The following is a 13,043-nucleotide window of genomic DNA, read 5'->3' on the forward strand; positions in this document are numbered from 1 at the left end:
CTTTTATGCTTCATCTCGCATACATGGTCCACCACCTGGTTTTCTACGACGCAGCTCTTCAAAGGCTCCTAACGGTCACTATTCGTGTCATAAGGACGCCTTGTTCATGGTTGATCAGCTGACACATGAGGAAAATGCCGAACAACGCCATGACGACTCAAAGAGTGAAAATCAGTCTTCACACATTGGATCAGCTTATTTTCCATCTAGCACAATTGGGCTACCTCCTGGTTTTCCGCCACTTGGCTCTTTCGTCGCTCACAACACCCACCTCACATCTAGCGCGCTCACAATGGTCGGGATAGAGCTGCGGAGCTCGGAGACTACTCAGCCAAGCCCTGAACCTACCATCCAGATTCAGGAGCAAGAACCACTCGCAGCGACCAGCGAAGAAGAAGCCCCTGATGATGTATCTGTCAACTCTGAAGCATTACGTTCATTACCCTAAATGCAGCACAACAGCCTAGAGACTACTACCTGCCCACTCAACACCACATTCAATTGCCCAGAAAGTCAGTGTCATGGTGAAAAAGGGCTGCCACCTCAGGTCTTTTCGCAGCAACATCATCAATGCCAGCAAGTCCCAGAACAACAGAGATTTCAAGGGCTATACGAACAAGGACGACGACGAATGGAATCATCTTCGGAAGAACACACGCGGTTTATGGAAAGCCGTTTACTAACATGTAAACCAAACCAACGACATGTTCAAGATTTCTCGCTCGAAACAAAGAAAGCATCGAATCCAGCATATTTTCCCAAGGGACGTCGAGTAAGCTTTCTCCAGTCGAGATCAAGTCTCACGCAACACGACATACAACGTCGAGAAAGACGCCAAACCATACCCTGTATTCCGCAAGGACGCAGAAATCACCGCACCAGCCTCGGTCAACAATCACGCAAACGGGTGGCGACGCATGGGTTCCAATCAAGACAAATAGCACGACACCTGCGCAAATCATCCAGCCAATGCTTCAAGGCCATCACACCACGTTCATTCATCGCAAGAATACCGGCTGTGTTTCCATCTGATTTTACGCTCAAAGCATGCTTATGTTGTCCAGAGCGCAACAGCCAGCCTCGCCCTCCAGAGCTGTACTTGATACCCAGAGCTGTACTTGATACCCCGGATTGCTGTCCTCTCCTGTGAAACTATAGTGCGTTAACGGAAACTTCCTCGGACTTGGAATGATCTTCTCTTTTTGACAGTGCTCAGCTCTAAGCCGTGCATGTTTAGTTTTCATTTATGTTCGTCTGACGCGACTTCTTTCGGGAGGAGGGGGAATCCTGTAACGTAAGAAGGTAGCGATAGTTAGGAGTTAGTAGTAGAGGCAAAGGAGGAAGAAGTGCAGAATGGAATAAACATGGCGTATGAGCCAGGCCACGTCTCCCATTCATCATAGCGTCATATATATATATATATATATATATATATATATATATATATATATATATATATATATATATATATATCACACGGTTGGTTATTTTTTCATCCACTTTTTTTTCTTCTTATTTACATTCCATTGGTTCTAATAACTTCCCCTGTACATTCCTTGGCATTACTGTCTGTTAGATCTCGTTAATATTGTGTTAAAACACGGAAAAACGAGCCCTTAGGTATACACTTCTTTCCCTTATATATATATATATGTAGTGTCATCATCATCATCATAATTTTTCCTTCACCGCGCCGCGTCTCTCGCGCAGCTGGCGCGAGCTCGAGCTGCGCGAGAATTAGAACGAGATTACATGCCTGGCGTGGCGGACGCTGGTAGCCGACGTGGCTCCGCTCCAGGCCTGGAATAAAGTGGCGAGATCGACACGGCCCCAACGGCCGCCTTCGACGCCGTCTCACGTCTCTCTCCTTCTCACGCCGCTACATTGGTGACCCGGAGAACACGCCCTTCGCCGAACGGCCCGCTGCCATGTTCCCGCAACTCTGCCCGCCAGTGCCGCCGTTCCAATCGACCTACCCAAAGGTATGGTTTATGCAACTCGACGCCGTTCTTGCGGTGAATGGCGTCACGGACCAGCTGCTGATGCACGCCATTCTTCTCGACGCCCTACCGGTAGAGTTGCGCCATCTCGCTGCCACTTCAAGCACCAGCCCGCAGCCTTACGATGCCCTCTGCACTGCGGTGCTCGCCCGCAGCGGCAACACATACCGTCCGCTTCCGTTTACCCGCACCAGGCAGGTTTCCCCGGCGTCGCATAGCAAGGTACGAACCGGTCCGCAGCCCTCCATTGACCGCTACCTCGGTACCCCGGCTTCGACTACTTCTACACCTGATCCGGTCGCAGAAACATCCACTCCTGCACCTGATCACGACCGCGAGGTAGAAGACTTCCCCACTGCGACTGACCTTCCCTCCGAGAGGTACATTCCCTCAGAGCCCCCGTGCAGAGCTTCATCACACGTACCTGCTACCTGCACGTTTTCCAAGAAAGCGACGGCACGCGACACCGTGGCCCCCGCCGTTTCCGCGACCACCAGCTCAGACGTCTCGGCCTCCTCCTCGCCGCAGCTGCTGGTCAGCTCCTCGACGGTGCCCTCTACCACTCCGCCACCTGCCACTGGTGCCAGCAATGGCCTGCCGAGCGCCTCGCCACATTCCACTCGCACCTCCCCGGCCAGCAGCCGACCACCCTCGGCGTCCCCGCTCCCCGCCCCTGTCCCTGTCTCTGTTTCGTGGTCTACGACGGGCCCCAGCGCCGTGCCTCCGCGGAGCCAGAGCCTGCCCTTAATGCTCGCCCGCAATGGCCTCACGTACCAACCGCTTCCAGGGGCCCACGACTTTAGGGTTGTCACTGCGTCGCAACGTGTGCTACCAACCGTGGCCCCACCAGACTCCATGACGGCCACCTTGCCGCCCGCCTCGGAGCTTGGCACAGGTGACCTTTCACCCGTCATTGACCTCCCGACTTCTTATCGTCTGGCCACTAGCGACGCGTGTCCCGCGTACGAACTGCCTACACCATCTGTCGAGCCAACTGAACTATCTACGACATCTGTCGAGCCAACTGAACTGTCTCCGACCCCTGTCGAGCCAACTGAAGTGCCTACGACATCTGTTGAGCCAACTGAGCTGCCTACGACGTCTTACCAGCCAACTGAACTGTCTATGACGTCTGTCAAGTCAACCGACCTAACTACAACCACTGTGGAGCCAACTGAAAGCATGGGAACAAGCACTGCCACCAGTCCACCAGCGTCGAATACCTCGACAGTGATTGAGGCGACAACTGAACCCGTCTTTCCTGCACAGCCTCCCATGACGCCATTTCCCGTGGTCCGCGTATTCGGCACGGCGACGAATGAGTCGCAGCCGTTGCCTGCGGACGGCGTGTGTGACTACACCTTCGACGACGGCCTCTACGACACGGGCTCGTTTGACACGCTTTACAGCCCGCACTTAAGTGCACCAGTTGAGCACGTTCTCAGTCACGCGTCGCTTCACAGCGTCACTGAGTACGGCCTCTCTTTCGCCTACAGAAACGCATCACAAGTGGCGCGAGACCTCAAAATTCCAGAGGTGCTTTTCACGATTGAAGACCTCTGGGACCGATCCATCCGTCATTACGGATTTCTTTCCATCGAGCGCTTACTTCTTCGTCCACTGCGCAACTCTCAGTGTCGCCCAACAGAGACCCACTGGTTCCCGATGGTCACTACACGTTGACAAATTGGACTTGCCAAAGGAACACTCTATGGACTGCCGTTCATGTACATAGCATTTGTCGCCCTCTTTCTTTTTTTCATATGCGTTCAAATCGCGCAAAGCGCTAGGGGGGGGGGAGCCCTGTAGTGTCATCATCATCATCATAATTTTTTCCATCACCGCGCCGCGTCTCTCGCGCAGCTGGCGCGAGCTCGAGCTGCGCGAGAATTAGAACGAGCTTACATGCCTGGCGTGGCGGACGCTGGTAGCCGACGTGGCTCCGCTCCAGGCCTGGAATAAAGTGGCGAGATCGACACGGCCCCAACGCCCCAACGGCCGCCTTCGACGCCGTCTCACGTCTCTCTCCTTCTCACGCCGCTACATATATGTATATATATATATATATATATATATATATATATATATATATATATATATATATATATATATATATATATATATATATATATATATTAAGGAATAATCTGTGTGTGGATTCAATGTTTTCCAGCAGTGGCGTTCCCTGAGATGTCATCGTCAATGTCGTAATCGTCTTGTTAGAGGGTAAGGGGCTTAGAATTTTGCCGCCAGTTCCATATCACCAATTTCTGGTTGTTTTCTTCACAGCCAGATGAGGCGAGAAGAGGCTGTATTTGCTCTTTCTCCCGCTTGAGCGCGCTGCAAGCAGCCACCAAAATTCGCATGCCTTACGCTCGCGTGTTCCCTTTCATAAATATCGACAGTGTGCATGCGCGTTTTCTTATACAGTCAAACCCTGTTATAACAATAGTGAAATGCCACGAAAAGATTGTTACAACTGATAATTGCAATAAAAGAGTTGTACAATGAAATATAAACAGGGGGAGGGCAGGTTCTAAGGAATCTATAATATCTGATTGAATTGAATATGCTAACACGCATTAGTGATGAGGCCCACAATGCTGTCAATTTTGCGGACATGCTTGCGAATTGGGCCACTTCCACGCGATAGCAACAAGTCCCATAGAGCTTCATGTATGACAACGTCTAAAGTTTCGGATGCCCCGACTTTTCGAAGTCTCAACTTTTGCTTGCATCGCACGAGCGAAGTGCATTAACAAAAGCCACCGCCAATCACGCACTATCTCGGAGTTTTAAAGTCATCTTTGCCGCAGTACCAGGACGTTATGTGGTGCAGGACACCGTGAATTCGAAGCGGCGGTGGCACACACTGGTGTTATGGGCTGGGGTTCTCGTTTTCTTCATTCTTTTTAGTCATATAGAATTCTATAACCTTTCTGCACGGACACCCTGTAGCAAGAATTCATTGTTATAAATGATAATTCGACATGCAGGCATTGCTGAGCGGGTTATTTCGCCTTAGAAAACGTGCACCAATTGGTGGTGCAGCAGTTTCTCATCGTTATAACCGAGATATTGTTAAAACCGGTGCCGATTCCACTGTAATATGAAGAAATGTATTCAATGGTAGACTTGGTATTGATTAGTTCATTTTAATGCCAAATTCTTCATTCCACTCTTGGTACAAAACACCCATTGCAAGTATTTAAAGAAATTAGCTGCCTAACCACAAAAAGAATATCGCAGTAAATTACAATTGATTGATTGATTGATTGATTGATTGATTGATTGATTGATTGATTGATTGATTGATTGATTGATTGATTAATATGTGGGGTTTAACGTCCCAAAACAACCATATGATTATGAGAGACGCCGTAGTGGAGGGCTCCGAAAATTTCGACCACCTGGGGTTCTTTAACGTGCATTCAAATCTGAGCACACGAGCCTACAACATTTCCGCCTCCATCGGAAATGCAGCCACCGCAGCCTGGATTCGAACCCGCGACCTGCGGGTCAGCAGCTGAGTACCCTAGCCACTAGACCACCACGGCGGGGCAGTAGAATAAGATTAGACTGGAGCGCGATCGACTGGCACATCCAAGTGTTGTCAGCTAAAGTACAACTGCCCTTAAAGCAAAAAGTATTCGATAACTCCGTACAGCCTGCTCTAACTCATGGGGCTGAAACATGGAGCATAAAAAAGCTATACCAGCGAAAAGTGTAAAAGTTTACGCAGAATGCAACGGAAAGTAACATGATAGACATAATAACGATTGGGGATGTTAGTATGACAGGATGGGTAGGCAACAAACGAGAGTAGCAGATATTCTAGGATGACATCAACAGAAAAAAAAAGTGGGCTGGCCACAATATGCGTAAAACTATAGTCATTCAATACTATCGAGGGTCTGGGGTAGAAGACTATTGAGGTAGTATGAAGGAATATTAAGGCAATATGGCAGAACGGACAACCGGTCGACACTAAGGGAAAGAGAATGACTATACCGAGCAAAAGGGAAACGCAGTCTACATTAGGGAATTCTGTGGGGTGATGAAGTTAGAAGTTTACGGGAATTAAATGGCATCAGCTCGCACAAAAAGGGGTAAAATGGAGATCGTAAAGAGATAACTCAGTCCTGCAATGTACTAAAACAGGCTGAGAATGATAATAATTAAAAAACGAACGACCACAGGAATATGGGAGGTCCAAAAACCGAAAGAATGCGGGATGGATGCAATGGCCGATAATGATAAAAACCAATCCAAAGGAATTCGCAATGATTCAGGCACTACGGGCAATTTTAAAACGCACCTACGTGTTAGAGAGAGCCAAGCAGAAATGTTAAAAACAGAGACAATGATACCGAGATATTTATTTATTTAGATAGATAGATAGATAGATAGATAGATAGATAGATAGATAGATAGATAGATAGATAGATAGATAGATAGATAGATAGATAGATAGATAGATAGATAGATAGATAGATAGATAGATAGATAGATAGATAGATAGATAGATAGATAGATAGATAGATAGATAGATAGATAGATAGATAGATAGATAGATAGATAGATAGATAGACAGACAGACCCACAGACAGACAGACAGACAGACAGACAGACAGACAGACAGACAGACAGACAGATAGATAGATAGATAGATAGATAGATAGATAGATAGATAGATAGATAGATAGAGATAGATAGATAGATAGATAGATAGATAGATAGATAGATAGATAGATAGATAGATAGATAGATAGATAGATAGATAGATAGATAGATAGATAGATAGATAGATAGATAGATAGATAGATAGATAGATAGATAGATAGATAGATAGATAGATAGATAGATAGATAGATAGATAGATAGATAGATAGATAGATAGATAGATAGATAGATAGATAGATAGATAGATAGATAGATAGATAGATAGATAGATGAGCGCTGACCTTGAGTGTCTGCAGCGCGAGGCCCACATCCGAGATCTTTGATTCAGCTTGTAGCTCGTCAATGTGGAGAAAGCCCCAGCTGAAAATGTTGTATATCCAGTAAGACTCGAGGTCCGCGTGCCCGGTGGGTGAGCGGTAGGCGTTGCTGAAGGCCACTACGCCACTGCAGAAAAAAAACAGTTTGTGAAATCTCAAAAAAAAAATAAAAGAATAAAGCATGCCTGGCAGAAGCCACACTGCAAAGGCTGTCTAACTTAGGAGAAGTCACTGTCCAAGTTACTGCTTCATATGCGCAGCATACTTTAATGAAAGCTCCGTTCCAGTCGACTAAACGGAGCGTGAAAAGCATCTGTTACACTTCGTTGCTTTATCAACCAAAAGCGCTGTCTCTCTTGAAACTGGCCCTGCATGAGTCGTGCATGTTCGCCGGTATTTAGATGAGCCCTTACTTTGACCGAGACGCCTACTGTGGCGTGCGGTGCAGCCATTGTTGGTGGTAACACTTCACAAGTAATGGCGTTACCGCCAACATACGTGCGTTACTAAACTCCCACACTTTTCTCTATATTCTACTGTTTCAATCTGCTAGTACTGTACAGTCTACGACACAATAGGAAGCGGTAAACAAAGTGAAGACCGCGTGCATTAAAAAAAAGGCGAGGGATGGGTGGGAGAAACTGGTTCATTTTTGCGCATCCTCGGCATTCGTTATGATTCAATCATATTACCGACAGCACAAAGTGAACAGGAATCACAGACATGAACACAATAGAAGCGCTTTTGTTGCGTTCAACCCTGTGTGTCTGTTCGGCACCTGTATTTTAGAATATGCTGAACCGTTTAAAGAAAGCTGCCCGCATGTACCCACGGGGGAACTCGAGTAATTGGGTCGCAGAGATTTTGTACAGATCGTATTTACGAGCATCAGCACTCTGATATATTATTAGGTTAATATGCACAGGGTGTCCTGAATGAGAACAGCACAAGTACACAACGACAAGGCTACGCGATACGTGATGCTCCGTCTCAAGATGGCGTCCGCCAGTATTGATGAATTCATGCCAACCCAGTTTTCTTTGCTGTTTGTAATGAAGTAGATTGGTTACATTGAATGTACTGAAACTAACCCCCTAGTCTGTACTCTACAACCTGAAAACCGGCCGTCAAAGCAAGAACAAAATATATGCAACGTATTTTAATGTCAATCATTTTGTGGAACTATAAGGCGGAAAGGTATAGGTGGGTGCCAAGGGACATACTGCTTTCTTTTTAGGTACAGAGTGTGTGACGTCCGGCAGGCATACACTCTCCGACTATTTACCAGACTACTGTCTTTAGTCACGACGTGTTTATCGAAAGCCTGGGGGAACATTTAACTACGAGTGATCTCAATAGGTAATGTAACATCTTTTTGCGATAGCAATTATGTGTACACACTCAATTTGTTTTCGCCGTCGCCATCACGTTCTGTATAAAGTCCATATTGATAGCGCGCACGCCGAGAGATTTCTTACCTGAGGGCCACAGACATGCCGTATTTCGTTTTCTTGGCGCCTTGGCTCTGTGTGGCGAAGAGCTCCACATAGAAATTCTGAAGCGAGTAGGCAAAGCTGTTGTTCTCGGGGGCAACGGCCAACGAGTCGAAAAAGGTGTAGTCGCAGAGGCCGTCGTCGGGGAAATACAGTGGCTCTGCACCAGGTGTGACCGTGCAGATTGTCAATCGTTCGGCTGGTGGCGTGGGCAGTCTAGTAGACGGCCCTTCTGATGACCCTGCTGATGGCCCTGCTGATGGCCCTGCTGATGGCCCTGCTGATGGCGCTGCATCGTTATCATATTTATATATCAGTCTCCCTTCTGGTCAAAGATGACGCTATATTGTTCCTCTATTTTTTTTTAATTTTATGTGAAGTGCTGGCGAGGCATTTCTCGGAAACTTCAGCGATGCGAGCGTATGTGTCTATAAAGTCACCAACGAGTTTGTGAGCTAGAGAACGCACAGTTAATGGGATTTACACCGAAATCGGTACGGCATGTCATGACTGTGTAACAAACACGAGTGCCTAGTCATTTCTTGAAAATCATGACTACCTTGTCATGAAAGGTATGATTTACCCACCAAGGCCGTGGTGCCCCTGTGGCTGCTTCCTTGACAGGATATATCGGAAAATTCGTATCATGAGACATTTCTGCATGGCCAACATAAACGGCAAGCGGTGATATAGAAATTATGACAGGTCATGCGCAACGTGACTTGCGTGCCACGTTCATGGCATGCAATTTCGCCAGCTATATATACACTTAATTTGGTTGTGAGTAACGTGACTGCATGACCAACCTAACTGACAAGTGGTAATATGAAAGTCATGACATGTCATGTGTAACATGACTTGCGTGCTATGCTCATGGCACGCTCACAGCCGTTTTGCTAGCTTAAAGTACACTGAATTTGGTATTGCGACACGTGACACGACGGACATGAATGACGAGTGGCAACATGGCAATCATGACATGTCATAGGAACATGACTTGCCTACCATGCTCACGGTACAGTCGAGGCCGTTTCGCTAGTTTCATATACGCCAAATTGAATATTGAGTGACATGACTGTGTGACGAACATTAATACCAGATCATAAAATGAAAATAGTGAAATACACTACATGTACAACATGATTTACACAGCATGCTCACGGTGCATGCTTGACATGGCTGTAGGAAAAACGTAACTGAACATTGGCAACATCAAAATCGTACCATTTTACAAACATGACATGTATGCAACGCTCGTGGTGCGCTTGCGATTCAGCAACACCACCTAGGACCAGCTCGCTATAGCTTCATATACACCAAAATTGGCTTTGCGCGACATGGTTGTATTACGGACATAAATCGCTGGTCCTAACGTGTAACTCATAACATACATGCAATGTACAGCATGATTGTCTCCTCGCTGGCTGCTTTGCACTGTATACATCAATTCCCAAAATGCGTGGAGCCTGCCTTTTTTTCTAGGTTGACTAGGGGCTATTTTTCGTGCTGTAAAAAGAAACTTTACTAAGACTTTGCACGAAATAAAAGTTGTTTAGTGAAAAAATTGCGGAAGTAGTCTGTTCCTTTTTTTCTTTAGACTGCTTAATGTTGAAGTGTTTCAAGTGCATGTACATCTTGTTGTATTGTAATCACGCACGCTTTCATGTGTATTGTCAATAGGAGACGCAGATCATGCGAGAGAACTCAAATTAGGGCGATTTCGATGCTTTTTGACTATATTGAGTGTTTTCAGCGCGAACAGCGAGGGAATAGATAGAGAGGACTGGTGTGCGTGCCCTCGCTTTCTATCTCCTTGTTTGCGCTGAAGCCACTCAACGTGTTAAACGCATACCTAATCAAGCCGATATGCGACTTATCTGTCTTCCGTAATGTCTTATGTGCTTGTTAAGTTGGCAAAATTATCAAAGTCAATTCTGCCTGTAGCCGCAAAGCTAGAAAGGGGGAAGCTGAGGTCGCGAATACATACTCGTTGAATGAACCGTTAGTGTTATGACATACGAGAAAACAACATAGTATAATTCACCCCATGACATGATAACCTGACGTAACACAGTGAAGCCATCAGGTCATCACAGTTCTGAAAAAGATGGGCCGATTTCGAATGCAGAACAATGCGACTAAATGCTGAAAGCTGGAAGAGCCTCAGATCCCGGAGGCCACGCTAAATAAGATGGATGCAAGAAGATTTCAAACAGAAAGAGCAATTAATACAATCAGCTGGGATTCTAAAAAAAAGCAAATCCCACGTACCAAGGGAATCGATGTTACGCTAGGTGTGCAGAGATAAGGTGGCTGTGGTGTAATTTTTCTTGAGGGAAACATTATAAACCTAAGCTAAAGATAGGTAATAACGCTGCACGTGTAGACATCATGCTGAACAGTTCCATATGTTTGATATAACCAGTTGTTTACAGTTGCCTAATCATACCAACCGCTACATGGGCATTACGCGAACGGAAGCGGCCAGCTGATCTGTATCGCTCGTGCTTTATTACTTGTGCTGGTCAGTACCTTTGGCTATAGTTTTACGTATGTTATGGCGTTTATTAGCAGGCACACAGCGAGTATAGACAATGGCGACAGTAACGGCCAAGCACGGACTCCCCGCGCGAGCGGCGTCCTTTTTTGGGTAGACCCACTAGAGAACACTTGAGAGTTTGACCCACTTCAGTGTTCGGCGGCTTCTCTACAATCACCCCGGGGTCGAAGAGGGAGCCGCCTGGCGACCTAGCAGCTTGTCACTACGAGTGGGTCATAGTAAGCCTTCAGGCGCTCCACGTTGACTATGTCGCGCCCGCGGCGGCGCATGTCCGAAGATTGTTCAGTTGGCTCGATAAGATAGTTGACCGGAGATGTGCGCTCGATCACACGGTAGGGACCTTCATATTTCGGGAGTAGTTTGGAAGAAAGGCCAGCTACAGAGGTCGAGATTGAGAGCCATACAAGGGAACCAGGAAGGAACGTGGGTTCAGAAGTGGCGGAGCCATCACGAATACTCTTCTGCTGCTCTTGCTCATGCGTCGTAAATGTCTTGGCCAGCTCGCGACACTCTTCAGCAAGCCTGGCTGTCGCGGAAGTAGGTGCACACTCAGATGGATCCGGCGTGTACGGGAGTATAGTGTCGATGGTGTGTGACGGGTGCCTTCCGTACAGCAAAAAGAAAGGTGAAAAACCGGTCGTGCTCTGAGGGGCGGTGTTTTAGGCGTAGGTGACGAAGGGCAGTATAGTATCCCAATTCGTATGGTTGGCGGCGACGTACATCGAAAGCATGTCGCCGAGGGTGCGGTTAAAGCGTTCGGTCAGGCCATTCGTCTGCGGGTGGTAAGCAGTTGTTTTGCGCTGGACAGAATGGCACTCCATGAGAATGGCTTCGACGACTTCTGACAAGAAGACACGGCCTCGATCGCTGAGAAGCTCCTGAGGTGGACCATGGCGCAGTATAAATCGGTGCAGTAGGAAGGACGCAACATCACGCGCAGTAGCCGCAGGGATAGCGGCGGTTTCGGCGTATCGCGTTAAATGATCTACGGCGACGATGGCCCAGTGGTTACCAGCCGACGTCAGAGGAAGCGGCCCATACAAATTGATACCTATGCGCCCAAACGGACGCTCAGGGCATGGTAACGGTTGAAGACTGGCTGGCGACATGTTTGCTGACGTTTTGCGACGTTGGCAAGCGAGGCAGGAGCGAACGAACTGCTGCACGTAGTGGTACATCCCGCGCCAGAAGTAGCGTTGTCGAATGCGACGGTAGGTTTTGAATACCCCAGAGTGCGCGCATTGCGGATCAGAGTGGAAGGATTCACAGATCTCTGACCGCAGGCTGCGGGGTATCACGAGTAACCACTGCCAGCCATTGGCGTCGTAATTGCGTCGGTGTAGAAGGCTGTCACGAATGGCGAAATGGCGAGCTTGACGACGCAAGGCACGCGTGGATGGCGTTGCGGATGGATCAGCGAGCAAGTCGATGAGCGGGCCGATCGAATTATCATTTCGCTGTTCTGTAGCGATGATGTCAACATCAATGTCAGAAACTGCAGTCGAGGATACTGAGCAGAGCACATCACCTTCAGGCAGAGGGGAGCGCGAGAGGGCGTCGGCGTCAGCATGCTGGCGTCCATTGCGGTAAAGCACGAAGATGTCGTAGTCTTGAAAGCGAAGAGCCCAACGGGCGAGACGGCCTGAGGGATCCTTCAATGATGAAAGCCAGCATAGTGCATGATGGTCGGTGATGACATCGAATGGGCGACCATACAAATAAGGTCGAAACTTTGTAAGGGCCCAGACGATCACCAGGCACTCTTTCTCCGTGACGGTGTAGTTTGTCTCGGCTCTCGTGAGCGTACGGCCTGCATATGCTACGACATATTCAGGGAATCCGGGTTTGCGCTGCGCCAGGACAGCGCCGAGGCCTACACCACTGGCGTCTGTGTGCACCTCCGTCGGGGCCGTAGGGTCGTAGTGGCGTAGAATGGGAGAAGACGTCAGCAAATGGCGCAGCTTCGCGAACGCGTCGTCGCACTCAGACG

At 47.8% G+C, this 13,043-nt stretch overlaps 1 protein-coding gene across 1 annotated transcript in view; it reads right to left on the reverse strand.

The window, feature by feature from the left end:
- Nucleotides 1-13,043, reverse strand: part of LOC142767350 (uncharacterized) — a 40,596-nt gene that overhangs the window by 13,232 nt on the left and 14,321 nt on the right. The window contains exons 4-5 of the mRNA XM_075868834.1: nucleotides 8,479-8,782; nucleotides 6,965-7,127 (exon numbers count right to left, since the gene is read on the reverse strand). Coding sequence (XP_075724949.1) covers nucleotides 6,965-7,127; nucleotides 8,479-8,495 — 180 coding nt within the window. The 5' untranslated portion in view covers nucleotides 8,496-8,782. The remainder of the gene's footprint in view (nucleotides 1-6,964; nucleotides 7,128-8,478; nucleotides 8,783-13,043) is intronic.

Source organism: Rhipicephalus microplus, chromosome 7 (assembly GCF_043290135.1).
Source record: "Rhipicephalus microplus isolate Deutch F79 chromosome 7, USDA_Rmic, whole genome shotgun sequence".
Lineage (NCBI taxonomy): Eukaryota > Metazoa > Arthropoda > Arachnida > Ixodida > Ixodidae > Rhipicephalus > Rhipicephalus microplus.